The sequence below is a fragment of the Trichosurus vulpecula genome, chromosome 4 (assembly GCF_011100635.1).
Source record: "Trichosurus vulpecula isolate mTriVul1 chromosome 4, mTriVul1.pri, whole genome shotgun sequence".
NCBI lineage: Eukaryota > Metazoa > Chordata > Mammalia > Diprotodontia > Phalangeridae > Trichosurus > Trichosurus vulpecula.
Window position 1 is genome coordinate 146,820,479 of NC_050576.1, and position 27,467 is coordinate 146,847,945.

Below are 27,467 nucleotides of genomic sequence, written 5' to 3' on the forward strand. Positions count from 1 at the left end.
TCCTAATGTCAACAAAGACATTTTAATCATCAGTACAGAAGGAGTAACATCACAGGGTTTTTTTTATGCTACGAACAATAAAGTATAATTCAATCTGGTCACTTCTTAGAACACAAAAATTTTTTAAAAGTGGGTAATGTAACTGAGCAGTACTGACCTACACATTTTAGCCCAGTTTATATGATTTGGTTTAAAAGAACAACTGAAAATTTCTAGGATCAAATTAATGAGAAGTGAAGGTAATTACCTAAACCACAGGTCTCATCCATGCAAAGGACAGCAGCAGAGGCAAGAGAGCACACAGAAGTCCTAGACAGCTGTACCTGGCACCAATGACCGTTTCACAAATACAGTGTTTTAGATAAATTTATGAGAACAGATAAGCAATTTCAAATGTTAGTTAGGAACTAAAGAAATTAAGGTACTAGACCTCAAAGTTATATGAAGAGAGAAAAGATTTGAGAAAAAAACAAAGTAAACTACAAACGACCTCAGGCACTTACTAGCTGTGTAACCCTGGGAAAGTCACTTAAAAATCACTGTTTGCCTCAGTTTCCTTATCTGTAAAATGGGGATAATAATAGCACCTACCTCCCAGAGTTGTTGTGAGGCTCAAATGAGATAATAACTGCAAAGTGCTTATTAGCCTAGTGCCTGACAAATAGTAAGCACCATTACTGAAATTATCATGACTTATGGCAGAAAGGACATTTAGGAGATGGTCAAAAGAAACAAGTGAACCTTATCTCCACAAGAGTTGCAAACTCTGAACAACCATATGGGAGGCTGCTCCAAATCACATATAAATACGGAAATCCCTCCTCTGATTGTTCTAGAGACTATTCCAGCACCCTGTCTATACTTGACTGCCAATCCATTTCATGGGTGTAAGTTTCCAACAAAAGCCCCAAATCAAAATTAAGCTGTTTACTGTATCCAGACAGTCTAGAAATTGGCCTAAGAGAGTTCAAACTATCTATAACAAAATGAACAAACTTAATGGCACCTTCTTTCTCTATTGCTAATTATTCAAATTCCCAATGAGATAATGGCCATTCATGGCAGAGTCCATGGGTTCTGGGTAAGTTTCTCAGGAGTTCAGTCTAGGCTTTGAGGGTAATCTCCTTTCTCTATGAAAAAAGGACAAATAAATTTTCTATCAACTATGGGGTAAGTCACACTCTGCCTATTTCCTTTCCTCCCTCCTTTACCCCCTTAACCAATTATTATGCTGAAAGTCTACAAATCATATCTATCTATCTATCTATCTATGGGAAATGAGATAACAGTTAACCACTGCCCCCAAACACATGGAAAATGAAAAAAACTTGTGAAATATCACTAACACACATGAGAGATAGGATGTTTCCCATACATTTGGGGCGGGGAGGGGGAATGGGAAGGTATCTTTGATGCTGCCATTCCCATAAGTTAGATAGGGTACTTCCACCCCCATGAACTAACCTGAAAATGCAAGCCCTCATGCTACACAGATAGCTGGTAGAGTCCCAACCCAATACAGAAACTAGAAGAGCTACAGCATCTATGCATCAAGTCTTCCTAAGGCTTCTCCCAGCTATATAGAGAATTTCCTTCAATAAATATCATTAGGCTATATCAATTTTCTTTTTGGGCTTCCTTTTCCTATCTTGTAGTATCAGACTTCTCATAATATCACTCATTTAGACAGTACTAGCTACTAAATGGTGGGGATAAATGGATGGAGGCATGAAAAACTGATCAACTCTCCTTGTTACTCGGAAAAGACTCCAATCAAAAATAAAACTAATTCACTGGCGCAGCTGGGCAACTTACAGTCTGAGGGAGGTGCCTTAGTTTTCACCAAGGGTTAATAGTGACACCACAAGTATGTATCAGAGATAAGCTTTGAAGAGCCTTCTTGACTCAAGGCTGGTCTCTAGCTACTAGGCTGTACTTCCCCTCATGTGATTATAAACGAAAGGTTTAGCTGTCTGGGCTTGGACTTAGACAAAATGAATCGAGTACTATTCTGCTTTCTTCTTATTTCAGGAAGTATCTTAAATGAAGATTAATGAAATACTGCAAGCTGCTTTGGATTCATTCAGACATCATAAATTATATTAAAGCAAATTAAATACCATGATGGTTAAACATACTTTTCCCTGTAATGACTAAAATTTTGCTATTTTAACTTCTCAAGTGAGATTCAAATATCAAAAAACTCAAATGAATGAATTTTATAAAGTACGTATGTGTAATTTATTAGCAGGAAATCTAACTTAGTCAAGTAAAATACATACAGGTAGCATAAAATGCCTTTATTAGCTTTAAATATTCTATGCTACATTTATAGTTTATTAAATGAAAATGTTTTAATTCTCTTTAATAAGCTGCATTAATATGACAGAACAATTGAAATTATCTCTATCTGAGCTCACTGTTTCCAAAACATGCTTTTTGATCTCTGTGCTTTACCTACCCTGTTCTACTGCCTGAAATGCCATTATCCAACCCCACTCACCTGCTCCCATTCAATTTTTCACATTATTCAAGGTGTAGATCAAAAGTCATCCACATAAAACTTCTACGACCACCTGAACTAGAAGTAAAATCTCCCTCATCTAAAATACCCTAATATGTAATGGGTACATTAACTATACAAGTTTGCAATTTTCTCAGTGCTCATCACATATATTTTGTTAATGTTTTGTTCTTAACGGTAAAAGCAATCTCACAAATGAAAGAATCTCATTTAGGCATTGCTCTCTCTTTTTCTTAACTGTCTAGGATTGATCACCAGAGGTTTATACTCGACTAATTGGCATTCTCCTAATAAAGATATTTGATTATCATGCATGAACTAACTCAACAAATGGCCAAAGCTCACTGTCTAAAAGAACTAATTTGTTATGGCCATGGCTTCCAGAAAAACTATTAGGACTCATTTCCACAATAGATCAATGAAGCTATTTAACCGGTAGCCACTAGCCTGTGTGGTACGTAACCTTGAGAACACTTATTTCTCTTCTATTCTACTGCAATAGCTTTCTAATTGGTCTCCCAATCTCAAGTCTTCTGTCCACTTCAATTCATTTTCTACACAGCTGCCCAACAGTTACTCCAACAGGATAGGTATAACCACATCAGCTCTCTCCTGACTCCAATTCAAGAAACTCCACTGGTTCCCTATTGCCTCTGGGATCAAATAAAAAGTGCTTTTCTTTGCATTTAAAGTTCTTTATAACCTGGTTCTTTTCCAGTCTTCTTATGCTTTACTCCCCTCCAAATACTCCACTATCCAGCTACACTGGCATACTTGCACAGGCCATTCCATTTCTTTCCTTTCTACTGGTTGTCCTCCAGGTCTGGAATTCTCTCCATCCTCATTTCTGCCTCTGGATATCTTTGGTTTCTTTCAAGATTCAGCTCAAATCCTACCTTCTGGCTTCTAAGATGACCTTTCATCTAACACACACATACACACAGAGGGATATACACATAGCTACACATAACATATACATACACTATTTGTATTTACATTTATATAATATATACATGTTACATGCCTAATTACTTAATACATGTAACATTATACATGTATTACATACATGCCTAGTTATTTACAAGCTGTCTCCCTTATTAGAATGTGAGTTCCTTGAGGGTTGGAAGAATGTTTTACCTATCTTTGCATCCTCAGTGCATAGCAATGTACCTAGCCCATAGTAAGCATTTCATGAAAGCTTTTTTACAGACTGCATGATCCCAGACTAATCTGAACCTGACTGGGATTCCACAAACTAAAGTCTAGGTTGGCTGCACAGCAACCCCAGTGAAGAATCATTTCATTTTTCATTTCAATTAGCATTTATTAAACACATTACTATGTGCCAAACACTGTGCTAAGTGCCAGGGATACAAAAGAAAGCAAAAACAGACAGGCTTTGTGATCAAGAGCTCACAGTCTACTGGCAAGACAACACGCAAATAGCTATATACAAAAAGATACATAGAGGATAAATAAGCGATAACCAGAACAGACTAGCATTGAGGGGAATCAGGAAAGGCTTCTTGTAGAATGTGGGATTTTAGCAAAGACACGAAGAAAGCCAGGGAAGGTAGGAGGCAGAGATGAGGAGAGAGCATTCCAAGCATGGGAGATAGCCAGTGAAAATGCTCAGAGTTGGGAGAAAGAGTGTTTTGTTTGAGAAATAGCAAGGAAGCCACTGTCACTGGACTGGAGAGTATATGAAGGGGAATAAAATACAAGAAGATTGGAAAAGCAGGAAGGGGTCATATTATAAAGGGCTTTGAAAATCAAAGACAGATTTTATATTTAATCTTGGGGTCTGTAAAAGGGAGCCACTGGAGTTTACTGAATAGGAGGATCAGATCTGCATTTTAGGAAGATCAATTTGACAGCTGAGTGGAGAATGGATTAAAGTGGGAAGAGACTACACAGGGAGGGTCAACTGGCAGGGCATTGCAATAGTTCAGGAAGTAAGTAATGAGCATCAGAATCATCTGAGGAACCATCAGTCTAGAGGACAGCACCCACAACCACATTCCAATGCCATTAGACTGTAAGCTCCTTGAGGACAAAAGCTGTCTTTTGCCTTTCTTTGTATCCCCAGTGCTAAGAATGGTGCCTGGTACACAGTATTTGTTTTGTTTTGTTTTCTTTGGAGCAATAATAACAGTAGTTACAAAGCATTTCCCCTCTAAACTTAATGGTAGTGAGGTACATATATAGAAAAGACATGAGGCCAAGGCCACACACAACTCCAGAAATAGGCTAGCATTTATTAACATAGCTTCTGCAAAAGTCCTAATCCAATGCTTCATTGTGACGTATGGATGAACACTGGTTCTTGAAAACCATACTAGTGAATGTTAAATTTATCCTCCCTCTTTCTCCCTATATGTATATCTTTTTGTACACAACTTAGTAAATGCTTATTGACTGACTGTTGAATAAATACTTTTGAATTTCAAATGCAAATGTACTTGCTATTTTATTAGAAAACTAAATAAGAGTTAATGAGCTGAGACAACTTTGTACTTCTCATATTTTCACATCTGCCACATATCATGTATGTCATATATAAGATATTTATAACACAACTTGCCTCCCATAATAGACCATAAGGAGGGACCTTGTCCTGTCCTTTTTGTTTAGATATAATTTCTCAGAAGTTCTAATCCAAGGCTTCACTGTGACTTATGGATGACCACTAGTTCTTGAAAACTATACTAGTGAATGATCAACTATGACTCCAGAGGCCCAACGATGAAACATGCTACACATCCCTGACAGAGTAGTGATGAACTCAGAATACAGAACATGATGTATATTTTCAGATACAGCTAATGCTGGAATTTGTTTTGCTTGGCTATGCCTATTGGTTACAAAAGTTCTGTTTTTCTTTTTTCCCCCTTATTGGAAAGGAAGATGTGAGGGAGAGAGATGGTGATACAGAATGACCAAAAAAAAAAAAAAAAAAGAGGTTGAATCATTTTAAAATACAGAAGAGAACAGAAGAAAGGACAGAAGGAAACACAGACAAGCAGGATAGCTTTGAAAGTTATATTTATTATATATGTAAGTGGAAAAATACAACATATAATCTACTTTTTCTGTTCTATTTCGTATATGGAAATGTTTATTTTCATTTGCTGTTTATTTTTTAAAAACTTTTAAACTATGCTAGTGAAGGACAGACTCTGGACAAGTTCTAATTACAAGGCTTTGCATAGAAGTCTGGTGACAGGTTTTGTGTTTGCTTCTAGAAGATTAATCTAATTAAGTACAATGAAACTCATTCCCAAAAGGTTAGACCTCAGATGATTTTTTTAGTCCAGGTAATCCATGAAACAGATAAAATATAAATGTGACTTCCTTCTGTTTCCATAATAACAGTATCGGAGTGGCCAAAAGGCAGGGCAGTATACTACATCATCTATCTGTAAACATTAACAACTGCTCTTATTCTTAACGTACAATTTTTGTCCATGGACCAACAAGTTCACACAATACTCCTGTAATACTCTACCCTAGCTCTCCTGGTAATCTCATCAGCTCCCAAAGGGCTAATTATCATCTCTGTGCACATAACACAGTTCTAAATATCCAGTCTTGGTCTCTCCCCTGAATTTCAGTCCCACAACAGTTACCTATTGGTCTACTTAAACTGGATGCCCCAAAGACATTTCAAACTCAGTATGTCTTAAATAGGTCTCATTATCTTTCCCCCAAAACCTATACTTCACCCATTTATGTTGAAGGCTAACAATATTCTTTCAGTCTTGTAACTTATGCATTATCTTTTTCACACATCTAATCAATTGCCAAGTCTCATCAATTCTGCCCCCACAACATCTCTCTCATCCAACATCTTCTCTGTACTCACACAGCCACCACCTTAGTTCAGGCCCTCATCCCCTCTCCCCTAGATTACTGCAGTGGCCTCCTAATTGGTCTCTCTGCCACAAGGTTTTCTCCATTCTCATTCATCCTATACAATACTGCCAAAGTAATTTTCCTTAAGTGCACATCTGACCATGTCACTACACACACACACACACACACACACACACACACACACACACACAGAGACACTCAATTAAATTATAATGGCTCCTTTTTTGCCTCTACAATTAAATATCAACTCTCTGTTAAGTTTTTAAACCCCATCACAACCAGGCTCAAAACTATCTTTCCCACCTCACTAGACATTATTCCTTCTCCTGAACTCTCTGATTTTGCCAAATTTATTTTCTTTCTGTTTCTCATATATGGCATCCGTCGCCCAACTCAGTACCTTTGAACTGGCTGTCTCATGCACACCCTACCCTGTACTCCCTCCTGACCTCCACCTCAGAAAATCCCTTTCTTCCTTTAAGATGTAGCTCAAGTGCCACCTACCAGACAAGGTTTTTCCTCATTCCCCAATTATTCTGTATTTATTCTCTTCATATATATCTATAAATATATCTATATATCCATACACACACACACACACACATACAATTGTTCTAGTAGAATGTAAGCACTTTGACAATGGGGGTTTTTTTTTCCATTCTCTTTGACCTTACCATACAGCACAAAGCCTAAAAGATAGTAGGTACATAATATGATTGCTTGAATATTAAAGAAACAGAACATTCCATACTGACATTTTCACTACAAATGAAACCAAAGAACACAACACAAAGTTACAACTAAACGGAGGAAGGTTCATAGGTTGTCCTTAGAGAGGTGAATTACGGAATTGGACCCAAAGGTAACAGGAAACATAACTTCAGAGTACATCTAGTTATCCTGCCTTATAATAGGCATGATGAGTGAAACTAAGAAGGAAAAGTTACATAGATAGGAAGAAAATTACAACACAGGAATGCAAAAAAATATATAAGAGAACTGGAAAGAGGAAAGGAGAGAGAAAGGGAGGGAAGGAGGAAGGAAGGAAGGAAGGAAGGAAACATTCATTATGTAATTGTTATGTGCCAAGAATTGTATTATGTACTGGAGATATAAAAAGAAAAGTAAGATAGCCCCTGCTCTTAACAAGCTCATGCTCTAATAGAGGAGGCAATACATTTAGGACAGTTTAGTAAGAGAATGGATGAAAAGGTCCAATGACCTTTAGGATGCATTAGCACCCTTATGGTGGTAAGACCATCCTGGCCCTAAATTTCTGAATTTCAAAAATCATTCCTCTACTACTATCTCATCCTGGAATTTCTCTTAGCACCGGAAGTTCTCTGTCCTGGCACATCCTACCACCTCTGCAGCCTGTTCACAATGGAATATCCTTCTGAAAGATCTGGCCCCTTTTCCCACTGGTAAGTTCCTCCTGGAAGCTGCATTGTGTGGAGGGGCCCAGGAGAGCCTTTATTGTCCCTAAGCCCTGATCCCAACTTTCTGGAATTCATTTCTCCCCATCCCCATCTTTTCAGCTTTCTTCTTATGTCTTATCTTCCCCCATTAGAATTTAAGTTCCTTGAGGATAAGGTCTTTCTTTTTGCTTGTATTTGTATCCTCAGAACTAAACACAGTGCCAAACACATAAGTACTTAATAAATGTCTGCTTCCTTTCTTCAAAGCTCTTCTTTATGTCCATCAGAAATTGTTTGTCAATCAGTACCTTGTTGTTGAAGAGGCAAAAAAAAATGGAGGCAACATGTACAGACAGCTTTTTCAAGGAATTTGATTGTAAAAGGGATGATCAATAATATGATGATAGTTTAAAGGAATAGCAGGAGCAAGCGAAAGTCTTTTAAGGATGGGAGAGAACCAGGCATGTTTGAAGGCACAAAGGGAAAGAACCTGTAGAAAAGAAGAAATAGAAAATTAGGGAGAAAGGGAATGAGCAAAGGCAAGGTGATAGATAAGACAGGAAAGAATCAAGGGCATAAATAGAAAAGATGGCCTTGATGAGGAGAAGGGACATCTCCTTTTAGAGAATGAAACAAATGGGAGGAAAGGAAATGATACTGAGGTGATCTGAAGTATGAATTTTGGGAAGAAAGGAAATTTGATCTGGGAATTATGAGGTGAATTCCTCTGCTAAGAGGAGAGGTAGTAAGGGGGAGGTAGCTTGAGAAGGGAACAGAAGATATGGAATGGAATTATTATTTATCACATGGAGAATGTGATAAAGTTGATCAAAGAAGAGTACAAAGGATTGGCTTTGCAGCAGTGAGGGTCCAGCTGAAATGGGATAACATACACTTGTAGGTGATCTAGTCCACATATTTGTGTGATTTCTTCTAGCGCTGTCCAACAGCACAGGAGCAGAAACAGCCAATCGTACACTCCTACCAATTAGGGTTGGAGGTTAGGAAAAAAGTGAGAAGCAAAAAATTCAAAGACTGGTTTACAAAATGGGGCAATATTTTGAAAGAAGGAAACTGAAGCTATAGTACAAGTGCTGCCTGGGAAAGCAGGAGCAGTCAAGGGATAGGAGGCTGCACTGAGGATAGAGAATAAGCATTAAGAGTGTGAGGAACAGAGAGAGCTGAAAGGAGGTTATAGACCTCAATGAACAGAATTTCAGTCACTGATTGTGTGGATGAAACATTCCTATGGCATTTGTATCCCTTCTGGCCCAAACCTATCTTTCAATCTTTCAATAAAATCTTATTCGGCCTCTTTCACCTCTGTCCTCATTGAGAGGCAGCTCTTCTTCTTGGTGATCTCATCAGATCCCATAGATTTAATGATCAATTCTATACTGATTATTCTCAAATCTATTTATCCAGCCCTAACCCCTCTCTAAATCTCCAAACTTGCAACACCAACTGCCTATGAGATATCCCAATCTAGATGCCCTGTAGCCATTTTAAACTCAACATGTCCAAAACTAAACTCATTATCTTCTCCCCATCTCCAGCCAAATGTTCCCCATCCAAATTTCCTTACTACTTTCAAAGTCTCCCTGTAGCAAGTCTCTCCCTACTCCAGAGCATACTCCACTCAATTGTTGAAGTGATCTTCCTAAAGCATAGATGTGATCATGCCCCACCTGCCCCATCCCACATCCTGCCCCATTGGAAAAACTTCAGTGGCTCTCTATCAACTCCAGAATCATATATAAAATCCTCCAGCATTCAAAGCCCTTCAAAACATGGCTCCCTCCTACCTCTCCAGTCTTCTTATACCTTACTTCCACCATGTACTCTGTGATCCAGTAAGACTGGACTTCTTGATACTTCTTGTACAAGACACTCCACCTCCCAAATGTGGCCATTTTCACTGACCATTCCTCATGTCTAAAACTCTCTCCCTCCTGGCTTCCTTGGCTTCCTTCAAGTACTAGCTAAAATCCCACCTTCTGAAGGTAGATTCAAGATGACAAAGTAGAAGAAAGAAAAGCCCTGCTACAACACTTCCACCTCAAAGATCTAGAAAATATACCAAACTGAATCCTGAACCAGACAAACAAGGAAAAAATCACAGTGAATCACTTTTCTAGCCTAGGTCAGCTTAGGCAGACAATCAAAGTTTTGTAGATACTGGTAATGGGACAAGGCTAGAAGCTCAAGAGTACACGGAGCATTCCAGCACCTAAAAGACATCTTGCTCTGACCTAAACCTGGATCAGAAACATGCAAGAGATTAGACCAAGAGGACAGTGAGCAGCACCCTGCATCCAGGGACTGAAAAAATACTGAAACTGGGCACCAGGGGAGGAAGCATAGGTCCCAGGGGATCCCTAAACTAATACAGAATACAGACAGATACCACCTGGCAGCTTAGCTGTTCACTACCAAGTGCTAGGTCACAGATCCAGGTGGACCCAGGAGAAGACCTGTGCCTAGTGCTGGCAGAGAGGAGTGTTCATAGGCCTTGGCTGTGTAGTGAAGGAGGAATAAGTTCAGAAGCAAGCAGTAGCTATGTGACTCTGATGCCAAGAACTATTAGAATAGGGGCCTCTAGCCCAGGTTGTGAAACAACCAGGGCACAAATTCCAGACCAAAGGGGAGCTTTCAGTTCAGTCATTCTGAACCTACATTGTACCCTAGACAACTAACAGTAGAAGAGCCTACAGGCAGTTGGCTGAAACTTCCAACCATGCACAAGCCAAAGGAGGTTTGCTCAGACCTAAAACTGAATCAGGAATATGTAGCAGAGGTTCCCAAACTTATCTGGCCTACTTCCCCCTTTTAAAGAAAAAAAATTACTTGGTACCTCTCTGGGGTTGGGTTAACCCTTATTTTTAGTCAATGCCCCTCAACTGCACCCAAGGCTACTACACCCCCCATTGTTCCAGAGCCCCCCAGGAAAGGGGTATTGCCCACTTTGGGAACCTATAGCTTAGACCAAAAGGGCAGAGAGCAGACTTCACCCAGTATCATATCACTCTGGGAGTACTAGAAGTTTGCAGGTTCTAAGTCTGAGCTATTTCTGAGGAATAAAAGAACACTCAGCATCCCAAAAAATGAAGAACTCAAAAGGACAGAAGCTCATCCTGGACATTCCCCCTAGAAGTATACAAACACCAGCACTGACATAAAAGTCCGTCATCAAGAAGGAGACTTAAAAGAATGAGCTATTATAGCAACAATGAAGCTAAAGACACAAATCCAGGAGAATGACTACAGAATATTTACAAAAGCAAAGATGCGAAGAAAGATACAGCTTGTGCAGAAGACTAACCAGTATTCCTGAAAGAGATAAAGAATTTAAAGGGAAAAAAAGCTAAAAATGATTTTTCAAAACTAAATGAGAGTGGTAGAAGGAAAAAGGGAAAAGAAATGAGAGCTATTAAATAATAAAATATGAAAAAAATGAAAGCTATGGAATAAAGAATTGGAAAGAGAAACAGAAAGCTTGGCACAAAAGGTATAAAATGTTACTCAAGAAAATGACTTCCTATAGCCTATATCAGATTGCTCGTCATGTTGGGGAGGGGGCAGGCAGGAAGGGAGAAAAAAGTTTGGAACTCAAAATCTTATAAAGTGAATGCTGAAAACAATCTATACATGTAATTGGAAAAAATAAAATACTACCAAGTGGAAAAAAAATACAGGCATATCTACAAAGAGACCAGCCAGATGTTCTACAATAATAATAAAAACTTAATTTCTACAGTTAAAAAAAAAACTAAATCAACTATATAGATGTCAGATTTATTACCTTAAATGTCAATATTTACTACACTTAAAAAAAAACCTGGCTTCCTGAAAATTAGAATGAATCAAATAGAAGCTAATGACTTACTAAGCAATACGAAATATTAAAAAGAATTTTTAAATGAAGAAAATATAAGGTATTTTTAGGTTTAGGTCAGAGCAAAATATTTACATAGCAAACCCAAGTGACCTGGAAACAGAAGAGAAAATGGAAGACTGAGAAAAAGGAATGTACTGGAAGAAAGGGGAAGGGAGAGGAAAAATGGAGAAAACCATCTCATATAAAAGAGTCATACAAGGAGGTTTTTTACAATGGAGATACACACACACGCACACACACACACACACACACACGCTCACTCAGCTGGGTTAGAAATCCATCTTAGCCAATAGAGAAGTAGGAGGGGAAGGGACTAAGTAATGGGGAGAGGGGCAATAAGAGGGAGGGAAGATTAAGGAAGGAAACTGTCAGAATCAAAACAGACTTTTAAGGAAGGGCAGGGTAAAAAAGAAGAAAAAAAAGGATAAATATATGAAAACAGAATGGAGAGAAATACAGTTAGCTTTCATAGCTGTGAGTGTGAATTAGATGAACTTATCCATAAAACAGAAGTGGATAGCAGAATGGATTAGAAACCAGAATCCAACAATATACTGTTTGTAAGAAACACACTTGCAACAGAAAGATACACAGAGTTAAAATAAGGGGGTTGGAGCAGAATGTATTATGCTTCAACTGAAGTAAAAAATGCAGGGGTAGTAATCATAATCTCAGACAAAGAAAAGCAAAAATAGACCTAATTAAAATAGATAAGCTGGGAAACTATAAGGTACCACAAACAAAAGGTACCACAGACAATGAAGTAACAGCAATATTGAACATAGATGGACCATAAGGCATGGCACACAAATTACTAAAGGAAATGTTAAATGACTTATAGGACAAAACAGACAGCAAAACTGACTAGTGAGGATCAATTTACTCTTCTCAGAACTAGACAAACCAAACCATAAAATAAACAACAAAAAAGTTAAGTGGACAAATAGAATTTTAGAAAAGCTAGATATGATAACCCTCTAGAGAATACAGAATGGGAAGAGAAAGGAGTATAGCTTTTGCTCAGCTGTACATGATACCTTCACAAAAACTATGTATTAGGGCATAAAAACCTCACAAACAAATGCAAAAACCCAGAAATATTAGATGTACCATTTCCAGATCATAATGCAATGAAAATTAAATTCAATAAATGGTCTTGATGGATTAGATTAAAAATGTATTGGAAATCAAATAATATAATCCTAAAGAATAATGGATCAAAAAATAAATCACAGAAACAATTTAAAATTTCATTAAAGAAAATAACAACAAAAATTTGTGGGATGTAGTTAAAACAGTACTTAGGGGGAAATTTTTATCTCTAAACACAGCAATAAAAAAGTGAAAGGGGAGACAATAAATTGGGCATGCAACTAAAACAAAAAAGAAGAAATCAACAACTCCAAACTCAACTGGGTCCTCAATGCTGTTAGGAAATCCTACTACACCTCCCTTATCTCACTATCTCACTCTCTACAATGGCTCTTCCAAAGCTTTTCATATCTCCTTAAAATGTCTATAACTCCCTCTACTCCCACCCTCTCAACTGAGAATCTTGCCTAATATTTTACAGAAAAAAAATTTGAGTTCCCTCTTTGCCATTCTTCCTCATCGCATATCACTCATATGTCTTTTCTCACTAACTCCTCCTTCACCCATCTCACATGAAGAGGTAGCCATACTTTTTACCGAGGCTAACCCAACTTCTTGCTGAGCCACCTTATCTCCAGCCTCAGATGAGAAGAGGAGCCAGATCTTCTTTTAACAGTGTGCCTTCCATCTCGGGCTGTGCATGTAGCCTGAGAAAAGGCAACAAGGGGTCAGGCTGAGCAACTTTTATCTGTCCCTGAACAACTTCCCTCTATGCTAGGATTCTACAACTTGACGTCACTGGATTTGGCAATTCTGAGATCATTAGTTAACTTTGGAGAGCAGTTTTGTTGGAAGAAATGAGGTCAAAAGATGGATTGTAAAGGGTTAACAAGAGAATGAGTAGAGAGGAAATGGAGCTATCTACAGCAGATTCCCTTTTCAAGGAGTTTCACCACAAAGGGTAGAAGATCTACAGGAAAATTCCTACATATATAGTTATCAGTGATGGAAGAATGCCCCCTGAGAGAAGGTAGCAAGTGGCCAGACCTGGCAACTTCCATCTGCCCCAAACTGACTTCTCCCTATGCTAGGAGTCTACAATAGCCTGCTGTGCAACCTACCTGTTGCTCTAACTCCTCTACCTTCTCAGGCAATTATATTTTATCTAGTCTCCTCCAACAGACTGACTCTTTTATCATCCTCACTCTGTCATGTATTTTCAACCTCTTCCCATCTACTGGCTACAAACACAGCTATGCCTCCCTCAGCCTCAAAAAATCTTCATTATTCAGACAATTTGGTACTGGTTTAGCCCATCTGCCATGACAGTTTACCACGGTGTGGCCACTGTGCATGATACACCTTCTTGGAGCCACAGATGAGAACTGGGTGAATCAGGTAGACAGCTAATATATGAATGGGATGGAATACCACTGTGCTGTAAGAAACAATAAAGCAGATGGTTTTGGAGAAATCTGGAAAAATCCGTATGAACTGATGGAAAGTGAACTGAATAAACTCAGGAGAAGCAGGTGCTTAATAAATGCTTACTGACTGATTACTATATGTTACTTTTCTTCATACACTACATAGTATAATCAGACTGGTCTTTTTACTATTCTTCCCACTCAACATTTCACCACCCATCTCCATGCCTTTGTCCTAGCTGTCCTGCATGCCTAGGACATACTCCCTTTTTACTCTTGCCTCTAAGAAGCCCGAGTTTCCTTCAAGATTCAACTCAGGCATCACTTTCTGCATGAAGCCTTTCCAGATCTCTCCAGCAAATAAGGCCTCTCTGCCAATTAGCTTGTATTCCTTTTGTATATATCTTGAACAGAACTATTACGTATATATTGTTTCCCCTAGTAGAATGTAAATCTCCAAGGACTAGACCACTTTTGTCTTTGTATCCCCAGCATCTAACACAGTACCTGGCACACAGCAGATTCTTAATAAATGCTTGCTGATTGATAACAAAATCATAAAAAAAAAACCAGAAAGGTGCATCTGTTATTTAGAATGTTATATAGAAAACTATTCAATAACACCAAGGATGTCAAAAGTAGAGGAAAAGTTTTCATATATACCAAATATATTGTACAGGCAGGAAACTGGAAATAAGGTAGATGCCAAATGACTAGGGAATGACTGAATAAACCATGGTTCATGAGTGAAACTACATATTACTACACTAAAAAACAATGAATATGAAGAATTCAGAGAAATTTATGAAGGCTTGTACAAACGGATGATGAACCAAATAAGCAGAACCAAATGAACAATATAGACCAATACAATCAATCTTAAATTCAGATGGCTGATGATAGGGCATACCTCCCTGCTTGGGGCTGACAATGAATGAGGCATATGCTGCATGTGCCGTGTGTCGATTTCTTCTGTTTAACTGTACTTCTTTGTTAAGAGAGGCTTCTATGGTGAGGTAGTATTGGGATATGACAGTGATGTTAAAATAAAACATTAAAAAAGCAATTCTTCGATAGCAATAAATTATTTCTCTTTCCTGGACTGCCCTATCACCTTATTGAGAATGAGTCACATTTAAACACCACTACCAAAAAAGCAACATGAGTGTTTTAGGATAATGAGATAATCCAAACCAAATCAATGCAAGTATGTTGGTGATACAACTTTTTAAAAGTCAACTTTATTTGGTAAAACCCCAGATGACTGAGCTACTTTATTTAGAACCCATCTAGTGAAAGAAGGAAAGCAGGTGTTCTTAGGACTGATACTAGTCTAAACATAAAAAGGTTCACATGATTATTCTGTCAGTTGGTTTTCATTTCATTTTTTTATCTCCTCTTTTAAAAAACAAATAGCAACAGGTTATTCCAAATGTAGTAATAGCCACAAAGAAAAAAGTGTTCATTACTACATACAAACTAACATTTTCTAGTGCACCTGTATCAAAATATTTCTTTCCCTTTTCCCCTATTATGCTATACTCAGATAAATACATTGATATAAAATAAAAAATTACCTGCATTTAAAATATACAGTCCCTTCATGGCTACCATCATGTTTTCCTCTTTGAGGGTTGTCCCATTCCACTCCCAGCCAGAGTCCTAGGGGAAAAAAATGAGATAAGAAATAATTATGATGTATTTAGTGTTTTCTTCCAACTCTACAATATATTTCATAACATAAAATATGTTACTAGGATAATATTAATGAAGGATAAACTGTTATTTTTTTGTGAAGGCAAAATCCCATCATTCATTCCTGTACCAAGCAAAACCAACAACATGCTTAACTCAAACCATGGGCTGCAAAAGTCCGTTAATAGAACTCCAGAAGATGGCAGCTGGAAAGCAGGGAGTGCGTGAGCTCCCCGCCAGGTCCCTCCAAAAACCTATAAAAAATGGCTCTGAACAAATTTTAGAACTGCAGAACCCACAAAATAGCAGAGGCAAGCATGGCTCCAGCCCAGGACAGCCTGGATGGTTGCTGGGTAAGGTCTATCTCGCATGGAGCTAGGAGCAGAGGGGAGCAGAGCCCAGCGTGGGTGGCAGCAGGACCAACCAGACCAGGAGCCAGGTGCTGTGATACAGTGAGCTGTGGCAGTTACCAGACTTCTCAACCCACAAACAACAAAGACAACAGAGAAGGTTAGCATGAAAAGCTGCAGGGGACAGAGGGAAAGAAGGAGTTCATGGTTCAGCCAATGCCCCAGGGGCAGCAGAGGTGGTGCAGCCACAGAACTACAGCTGCAGTTGCTTCTGGCCCCAGGCCCACCTGGTGGGAGGAATTAAGTGGCAGATCACAGCAAGAGTGCAGAGCCTGCTTAAAATGTGAGTCTGGTCCAGGCTGGTGGTTCTTGGGGGAAGAGGAGCACTGGTGTGGCAGAGCTGGCTGTACAGAAATAGCTCTGAAAACAACAGCACATCCCCTCAAGCTTGGAAAAAAGTACTCTCTACTCTACAAGCAGTTATACCCTGACAAAAAACTCAAGGGTCAAGTAAGTTGGCTGGGAACATGGCCAGGCAGCGAAAAACAGACTCAGATTCAGTCTCAGACTTTGGATTCTTTCTTTGGTGACAAAGAAGACCAAAACATACAGCCAGAAGAAGTCAACAAAGTCAAAGAGCCTACATCAAAAGCCTCCAAGAAAAACATGAACTGGTCTCAGGCCACGGAAGAGCTCAAAAAGGATTTGGAAAAGCAAGTTAGAGAAGTGGAGGAAAAATTGGGAAGAGAAATGAGAAGGATGCGAGAAAACCATGAAAAGCAAGTCAATGACTTGCTAAAGGAGACCCAAAAAATACTGAAAAAAATATTGAAGAAAACAAAACCTTAAAAAATAGACTAACTCAAATGGCAAAAGAACACCAAAAAGCCAATGAGGAGAAGAATGCCTTGAAAGGCAGAATTAGCCAAATGGAAAAGGAGGTCCAAAAGACCACTGAAGAAAATACTACCTTAAAAATCAGATTGGAGCAAGTGAAAGCTAGTGACTTTATGAGAAATCGAGATATTATAAAACAGAACCAAAGGAATAAAAAAATGGAAGACAACGTGAAATATCTCATTGGCAAAACCACTAACCTGGAAAATAGATCCAGGAGAGAGAATTTAAAAATTATTGGACTACCTGAAAGCCATGATCAAAAAAAAAGAGCCTAGACATCATCTTTCAAGAAATTGTCAAGAAGAACTGCCCCGATATTCTAGAGCCAGAGGGCAAAATAGAAATTGAAAGAATCCACAGATTGCCTCCTCAAAAAGATCCCAAAAAGAAAACTCCCAGGAATATTGTTGCCAAATTCCAGAGCTCCCAGATCAAGGAGAAAATACTGCAAGCAGCCAGAAAGAAACAATTTCAGTATTGTGGAAACACAATCAGAGTAACACACGATCTAGCAGCTTCTACATTAAGGGATCAAAGGACTTGGAATACAATATTCCGGAAGTCAATGGAGCTAGGATTAAAACCAAGAATCACCTACCCAGCAAAACTGAGTATCATGCTCCAAGGCAAAATATGGAGTTTCAATAAAATAGAGGACTTTCAAGCTTTCTCTATGAAAAGACCAGAGCTGAATAGAAAATCTGACTTTCAAACACAAGAATCAAGAGAAGCATGAAAAGGTAAACAAGAAAGAGAAATCATAAGGGACTTACTAAAGTTGAACTGTTTTGTTTACATTCCGACATGGAAAGATGATGTGTATGATTCATGAGACTTCAGTATTAGGGTAGCTGAAGAGAATATACATACATACACACACACACACACACACATATATATGTATGTATATATATGTGTGTGTATGTATGTGTGTATGTGTATACATACATACATATATATGTGTATATATATAGACAGAGGGCACAGGGTGAGTTGAATATGAAGGGATGATATCTAAAAAAATAAAATCAAATTAAGGGATGAGAGAGGAATATATTGAGAGAAGGAAAAAGGGAGAGATAGAATGGGGTAAATTATCTTGCATAAAAGTGGCAAGAAAAAGCAGTTCTGTAGGAAGGGAAGAGGGGGCAGGTGAGGGGGAATGAGTGAATCTTGCTCTCATGGGATTTGACCTGAGGAGGGAATACCATATACACTCAATTGGATATCTTACCCCATAGGAAAGAAGGAGGAAGAAGATAAAAAAGGGGGGATGATAGAAGGGAGGGCAGATGGGGCAGGAGGTAATCAAAAACAAACACTTTCGAAAAGGGACAGGGTTGAGGGAGAAAATTCAATAAAGGGGGATAGGTTAGGAAGGAGCAAAATATAGTTAGTCTTTCACATGAGTATTGTGGAAGGGTTTTACATAATGATATGCATGTGGCCTATGCTGAATTGCTTGCCTTCTTAGGGAGGGTGAGTGGGGAGGTAAGAGAGGAGAGAATTTGGAACTCAAAGTTTTAAAAACAGATGTTCAAAAACAAAAAAAAAGGTTTTTGCATGCAACTAGGAAATAAGATACACAGGCAATGGGGCACAGAAATTTATCTTGCCCTACAAGAAAGTAAGGGAAAAGGGGATGGGAGGGGAGTGGGGTGACAGAAGGGAGGGCTGACTGGGGAATGGGACAACCAGAATATACGCCATCTTGGAGTGGGCAAGAGGGTAGAAATGGGGAGAAAATTCATAATTCAAACTCTTGTGAAAATGCTGAAAACTAAATATATTAAATAAATTAAATAAATAAATTTTAAAAAAGAACTCCAGTTTTTTTTTCTTTTATTAAATAAAACCAAACACAAGTAATTATCTTTATTCAGTACGGCGACTATAAGAACAAATGGACAACTTGCTGGGCCAGGGGGGTTAGAGAAAGTCTAGGAAGTTACAGAAGACACACACAAAAAAAATCTTAGCAGATGGAAGCAGAAGCTTCTCCATGTCCAACAGGTAGGACATGCATTTCCAGAGTCCAATTGTCATTTCATACTCTGCGGGACAGACTTCCCGCCCCTTGTTCACTCAAAAAAAATAAGAGTGACTTTTTACTTTGTAGTTACTCTCCTCTATTCCTTGATCTGCTGGCTTTTAGATTAACACTTAGCAAGGAGGGGGAGAGAGGGTATCTGCAATCCTACCCACTTTCCTAACCTTGTATACAGTAGCCCATGCCACAATGGCTTATTCAGAACTGTCATCTCAAGTTATGAAATAGATATAATAATTATCCTAAACTGAGACATAAGAGATACCCTGCCACAATCTATGAGCTGTGTCCACTTCAACTAGGCTACTTGGAACTAGGCTGGATTCAGCCCTGAGGATTATAGGTTGCCTAGTCCTACTTTAAATTTTTTCAAGCAATACATCAACCATGTTGCAGGGTGCAGCACAGCTTACAGGAAAAATAACTTAAACAAAAGGGAATAATTAATTCTAAATCCAAGAGGAGAGGTGATTGGGACAGGGAGACCTACTACAAATATGCCATATGTAAATATGCTCATATTTTCCCTTGCCGGGAAAAATGCACGCATGCATGCACATATATTCACTGCCAAGATCCAAGCCAATATGTGAAACTTTGGAGGCCAGTTGTTAGCCATGACTGAGGACCTGGTACTGTAGGATGGCCAATATCTTCTAATTGTCTGTGGGAAGGGAAAAAACAATGACTCAGAAGGGGCTGAACCAGAACCGAGTATGTATACAAAAGATTCTCACCCATTTGTTGGTCTCTTTTTCCATTTTGGGTTATGAGTGAGATAGGATTCCTTTAAACTAGGGAAGAAGAGGGAAGGGTGATTGTGAGCACATGGATCCTTTCTATCTTTTGTATCCTGATCTTGGGTGAATGAGCGTTCCAAGAGGGGAGAGCTCAGGTAACTATTTCAGGTCAGGAGGCCCAGAGGTACCATCAGAAGTCCCAAATGTAACTAGAATCAGTAGTAGAGTCCGCTAGAGACAGCAACTGTGGCCATGAGAGTAGCCAACAGAGATAAAGAGCCTGTCGACAAATGTGGAAAGATGACAATGGCAGCTTCAGGGGAAATGACCCTTGAGGAAAGAACAGCTGCCTGTGGGCTCTAAAAATGCACAGATCCTCAAAATCCAGCAGTTATACTTAAGTGGAATTTTATGAGGACATTCCATGCCAGGAGTTGGGAGATACCCCTTTGCTCTAGACATATGCCTCACATTTTTTGTTGTTCAGTTGTTTTTCAGTTATGTCCGACTTCATGACCCCATTTGAGGTTTTCTTTCAAAGATACTAGAGTCATTTGCCATCTCCTTCTTAAGTTCATTTTGCAAATGAGGAACTGAGGCAAACTGGGTTAAGTGACTTGCCCAGGGTCACACAGCCAGTGAATGTCTGAGGCCAGATTTGAACTCACAATGAAGAATCTTCCTGACTCCAGGTCCAGCACTCTATCTACTGTGCCACCTAGCTGCGCTTGTGCCTTACTACCTCTGTACCTTAAGTATGAACCCACTCTCCCCAAAGATTTTGTGTGTGCAAAGGGAGAATGCAATCCTGGTTTTGGAGAAATGTTTTATACCAATTCTTGCTACAATCCCTTTTCTAAGAGTTAATGGAGTTCCAGTGGTTGACTGATAAAAGGGAGCACATGGTGAGCACTTAGGTTTCATGATATTAAAAGCCACAGCACCTCAGAATTGCCTTTAGAACCCTGAGGAGAGAAGTAATCAGCCACCCTCTGAGGAATCAGTCCACTAATGTGAGTAGGGGTTAGGAAAATAGTCCTGGACACTACACCACATTGTGTCTTTGAGGAAGCCAGAAAACCAACCTTTTTATGTTTATTTTGAGGACGATGGGAAGAAATCTCTTTGAAAGGAGCTACAGAATTAATTATTTTGCAATTAAAGAATGTCTCTGAAATAACTTCAAATTTAGCTATTTTATAACTTCAGATTTTTGTACATCAAGTTTTCTTAAAAATTACAGTAACAATTTTGAAACTAAACATTTTAAAAATCTTTTTAAAAATAAATCAAAAGTAAACTGAAAGTAATTGCAATTGCACATCAAAATAAAGAAAATTAAGCCTTCAGTTAAATGACATTTGTTTTTAGTAGATCCTAGAAATAACATAGCTATTGTCAACAAAACCACATTTTAGGTATAGCTAATTAGATTCAAAGATACCACAAGTCAAATTGCATCTCTTAAATAGGACAAATCTATAGAGTTAAAACCTATAAAATTGGAAGCGGTGTCATAAAGGGGTCAAAATCTACTTCTGCTAGTAGGACAAACCTTTACTGAAACACTTACAATATTAAGAAAAATAATAATAAATTGTATCTACCTGTTGTGGGAGGAACACTACCAAAATAGCGCACTGTTCCAAGTTCTCCATTAACATCAATTCTTCGGCCAATTACATCAGAAGGCACAGAATCACTCATGGTCATAAGGATATTTAATTATCTAGGAGAAGGAAAAAAATCCATATTAATAAGAATTTAGTCAAAATGTTCAGAACACATTTTTTTAAAATTTGCACTCCATAGTAATTTAAAACAAAGAAAATGCTTCCTATTCAATTCCAGTCTTTTCTAGATTTGACAGGTATGCTAAAACTTTATGTAGCCTGTTACTATGACATAGTTTTTATTTAACATGGCCCTACTTAAGTTTAGTCTAAATTTGTTTTGAGCATTCTGAGCCAGTTCACTATGACTAGTCCTTATCATGGGAGTAGGAGGAGAAGGGATACAGAATATTATCTTTTCAGGAAGAGAGAATGAATCAAAGTGAAGAATTAAACAACTCTTGCCAGAAAGGGCTGAATGAAGCCCTAGTGATGAGCGAGTACCACTTAAAGAGTGAAAAAAACAAGCCAAACCAAAAAAAAAGCAAGCAAGAATTTTAAGGAACTGTTAGTTATTTTTAGAAATGAGATCTGTGAGTGGGGTAGGACAAGATCCTAATATAAATCAGAGCCCAGCAACCTGAAGTTTTAAGGCAACACTACCCAACAAGCAGCTCTTTAAGTCACTGGTAAGTCAGGCAAACCAAAGTCATAAGTTATACTTCAAACTCTCTGCAAAACCACAGTGCAGTACAAAGAGCACAGGATTTAGAGTCAGAAGACACAGAAGCTTCTCAACGTAAAGCTTATCTGACGTCATAACTCCAAGAACTGATATTAGTAGAAAATATAATGAATCTTGACTCCACTACCTGTGACCATAGGGAAATTACTTTGCCTTTCTTCACCTGAGCTTGCTAAGCAGAAAGCTGGGGGTTTGATCTAGATGAAGATCTCTAAGATTCCTTTTAGCTCTAAATCAATGACTCTCTACATACAGACATCATATTCAAATTTAGTATACTGTCCTTGAAAGCAGGAACTTGTTAGTTAACTTTGTATCTTAGTTAACTTTGTATCTTCTCCACTGCAATATATCTTTCTAATCTAAAGCAGAGTTGAGAGTTACATTAATTTGCTTTGTATTGATCCTAATTAAATCTTATCTTTTTAGACAGGGCCAATCATTCCTGTCAACAGCAGGAATCCTGGTGTCATGGAAACGTAGACACAAGCTGTGCAAAAGCATGGAGACAGGGAAGAATCAGGTGACAATCTCACAGCAGGTGTTGACTAGATTGTGATGATGAATGAAAAATAGTGGGCCACTTCGTTTTGAATGACGACATTGCTATATTCCCCACTGCTGTTTACTTTATATTGAACACTTTTATATGGAACCTTCATAATCTTGGAACTGAAAGAGACTTGAGAAGCAACATGATTCAAATTTTCACCCAACAATCTGTAAATATATCCTTCTCTCTCTCTCTCTCTCTGGGTGTGTGTGTGCATGTATCTCACACACACACACACACACACACACACACACACACACACACACACACTACTTTCAGCTTCAGCCACTTATAATTAATTACGGTCTTTATTGCATTTTCTGTTGAATCTGTACCTACAGATTATTTATAACTGGTTCCCTGTCTTACTCCCCAGTTTTAGTAATTGGGTTCTTGTCTCATCCCCACAGGTGTCTACTGCCTATGTCACAGTTCTTCTAGGACCAAGGTCCTGCTTTGCCCTTTTAATGACTTGGATACTTGCCTATAAGTCACCCCAAAGACAACTGCATTTTTGCACATTTTTGCACCCTGGCCTCCTGCCAGGTGGCAGAAAGCTCAGGGTGGCACGTTACAAGGCCTCTCCACTTATTGTCTACCAGACCGTCTGCCTAATAAATAATTGTCCATATTGACCTTATGGTTCAGTCAGTTCTACTGGTTCTAGTCAATCCCAATCTAGTGCCTGGTAGATAATAAGCATTTAATCAATACTTGTTGACTGCTTGCTGACAAATATACTTGGAAACAGAATTCTTTCTAGAATATTGTTATGGGTACTTATCAAGTCTCTGCTGGAACATTTCTAGTTACTGGAAATTTACAAGGAATTTCTTGTTTTTGGACTGTATTAGAAAGTTTTTTCTTAAAATAAACAAAAAATCTGCTTTCCCATAACTCTTACCAGCTAATTTTGGTTTTTCTTTCAATAACAACCCAGAATAAATGTAATCCTTCTTCCATACAACAGCTGTCTGCCCACTATAGTCTTCACTTTTCCAGACTAAATGTCCCCAATGTTTTCTCCCCAAGGTTTCTTCAAATGAAGTTTTAAGTCTCTTCACCATCCTAGTCATCTGACAAGACGTGTTTCAGTTTGTCATTCTTCCCCTTTAAAATATAGTGATGAGAATTAGAAACCACATTCTATAGGTAGTTTAAATGATAGAGTTCAGTGGTGCTATAACCCTCCATGATATATACTACACATCTATTTATCAATGCAGCCTATAACTGCATTATCTTTTTTGATAGCATCTTATATAAATGTTTCAATTAACTAACACTCTTTAATTTCTCCCACATATAAACCCTGCTGTTATAGCAGGTTTCCTTCATTCTAATCTGTGTTTTTAAAAAAAATAAGGTACAAGATTTTTTAATAATCATAACTGAATTTTCATATCACCAGCAGAGGATTGGTGCAGTAGAGATGAGATGAACTGTAACAGACATGGACTTGGGAAATCACCAAGGGACAATTTCATGCTATGATAGTGGTAATTGACTTTAGGATGTTTAAGGATAGGTTCTGGCGGCAGCAAGCTCCTGATACCATCTAGACTGGCCAATATCATCCTTTAGTGGAAGCATGAAGAATGGTGCAACTAAGAGTGAGTTGGAATCACTTCACAGAGTGAAGCAGTCCTTGGTGGTCATGGATTCCTTAAGTTCTTCGACTTAACTGTGGCATCCAACTAAGATGAGACCCAAAGGCTGTATACTCTCTTTGCAAGTTGATTGGAAAACAGTTGCAGAAATACCACTTATCTTATAGGAGGTAGAATGATGTAGTGAATAGAATACTTTACTGGCTGCATGACCCTAGGCAAATCAGTTAACCTCTTTCACCTTTAGTTGCACATCTGTAAAATGGAGATGATAATAACACCCACCTCAAAAGGTTGTTGAAAGGATCAAGTGAGATAAGAAAAATGTTTTTCAAGCTTTAGCTCTACGTAAAAGTTAGATGTTATTATTAGCTGTTATTGTTTGTCAGGGATGATAGAATGTGAGCACTCAAGCAAAATGGGAAATGGAACAATGATGAGATTAACATCCAAAAATTCAGCCATTTGCTCCTGCTACAAAGTTTCTGATGAAGACCCTCCCTTTTTCCTTACAGCAGGGATTCTTAACATTTTTTTGTGTCACAGACCCTGTTGGTAAAAATGGTATGGTAAAATCTAACAATTATGCCTACATTCATAATGAAACAAAATTGAACAAAATGCTAAATTTTAGTTAGAGGCAAATGAAGATAAAAAAATGTAATTTTTTTCCCATCCAAGGGGGTCTAAGGGAATGTCTCCCTCGGGAGGGAAAGGAAACTGATTTTTTTTAATTAAAATGTTTTCATTTAAAAATCACTGCATATATTATTAGATATTTTTCTATATACTGATTTGTTTTACTAATTTTTTCTAATTTTAAAAATCTTTGGTAAAAGGGAAGTCTATTTAAAAACAAATGAATAAAAATCTATTTTCAAAAAGATATTTATCTTGATTCTGCAACTGATAAATTACCGATTCGTTCCAGCCACAAATTTGATAAGCCTATATTCATCCATGTCATTGATACAAATAACAGAAATCACTGACAATCTCTGAGAGTTGACTCGGGCACCAAGAGGTTAAGTGATTTGCCTGTATTTATGTATCTGCTATGTGTCAGAGAGGTCTTGAATCTATGGCTTCCTGACTCCAAATCTTGCCCTCAATTCACTCAGCCATGCTGTCTCTCTAATAGATTCATAGGAACATAGATCTAGAGCAAGGTGGGATCTTAGAAATCATCTTGTCTAACGCCCTCATCTTTTAGATGAGAAAACTGAGGACCCAGAGAGGGTAGATTACTTACTAGTGGTCACATCTAACTAGTGTTAAAACAAGGACCAGAACCAAGATTTTCTGACTTCCTAGACTAATGTTGTTTCAATAATACCACTATAACCAAGCTGAAAAGGTTTCCAAAAGGCAAAAATGGAAGGCCTTTAGCCAAGAATTAAAGGAATTTTTTGAAATGTTTTCCCAAAACATAGAAGGAAGCCAGGGAAGCTAGGAGGTAGAGTTGAGGAGGGGAAATGCTGCAGGCATGGGAAAAAGCCAGTGAAAATGCCCAAAGTGGGGTGCTGAGTACAAGGAAAGCAAAGAGGCTAAGGTCACTGAAGCACAGAGTACATAGATACAGAGGAGTAAGGCATAAGAAGACTAGAAAGGTAGGAAGGGTCCGGGTTATGGAGGGCTTTGAAAGCAAACTGAAGATTTTATATTTGATCCTGGAGGTAACAGAGAGTCACTGGAGTTGATGATATAGTCAGATCTGCATTTTAAGACCAATTTGACAACCGAGTGGTGGATGGACTAGAGTGGGGAAAAACAAGATAGGGAAACCAAGCAGCAAGAACTACCAGCAGAATATTGCAATAATCCAGGAATAAGATGTTAAGTTAAATTCTACACATTAGCCCTTTTATTATACTTTCTACATAACTCCCCCAAATCCACCTCTCTTCCTAATTTCTCTATTTCTGTAGTGGTAGGTACCACTTTCCAGTCAGCCTGGTATGTAACCTTGGTGTCATCCTTGATTCTTCACTCTCTGTCACCTTACATATACAACCCTTTGCCAAATCTTGTCAATTTTACCTCCCTACATCTTTTCCATTCATCCCTTTCTCTTTAGTCACACAGCTAATTCACACAACCTAAATTCAGGCCCTTATCACCTTTCACCTAAACTATTGCAATTGTCTCCTAATTGGTCTTCCAGACTCAGGAATCTCTCCTTTTTAATCCATTCTCCACTTAGCTACCAAAGTGATTTCCCTAAATCCTAGTTCTGACCATGTTATCAATAAATTCTAGTGGCTTCCACTTACCTGGAAGATCCTATAAACTCCCTTTGGCATTTAAAACTTTTCAAAAACTTGACCTCAACCAATCTTTCCAGTTATTCTATATATTACTTCCCTTCTAGACCTTTTTGGTCTATCCAAAATGGTCTTCTTACTGTTTCTTATGCATAACACTCTATCTCCTATCTCCATGCTTTTGCACTGGCCATAACCATGCCTAGAATGCAGCTGCCTAGAATCTTTAGTTTCCCTGAAAGTTCAACTTAGCTTAGCATTGCCTTCTACATGAAGTCTTTCCTAATCCTCCCTCCTCCTTATATTACCTTCCAACCAAAAATTATATTTATTTGGTAAGATCTTGTATGTATGCACTTATACATACATACACACACATATGCAACTGAGTTGCAACTGAGCCCACCTGTGTGTTTTCAAAGAAGATTGCCAAAGGAGGCTATTTGTATCTTCAACATTAGAAATATATTCCCCATTTCTTCTGTGTGTATCATCTACTTCCACAGGATAATCATAAACTGGGGAAAGTCAACATGTCTCTTGGCAGACTCTCAATGCATTAGATATATGTTTGAAGATAGCATGTTTCCTAATTAGCCAGTTCAAGTTCACTATTCAAGCCTATGTCCATGAATCTCAACATGAAGTCACCTATCAATATTACAAATTTATTCCTGCTAGTATCACTAAAAGGATTCCTCACATCTGCTAA

At 38.2% G+C, this 27,467-nt stretch overlaps 1 protein-coding gene across 1 annotated transcript in view; it reads right to left on the reverse strand.

Annotated features, from left to right (window-relative positions):
* TBCE (tubulin folding cofactor E) overlaps positions 1-27,467 on the reverse strand; it is a 79,231-nt gene that overhangs the window by 44,136 nt on the left and 7,628 nt on the right. Inside the window, exons 2-3 of the mRNA XM_036754522.1 lie at positions 21,578-21,699; positions 15,813-15,897 (exon numbers count right to left, since the gene is read on the reverse strand). Of these exons, the coding sequence (XP_036610417.1) occupies positions 15,813-15,897; positions 21,578-21,683 (191 nt within the window). The 5' untranslated portion in view covers positions 21,684-21,699. The remainder of the gene's footprint in view (positions 1-15,812; positions 15,898-21,577; positions 21,700-27,467) is intronic.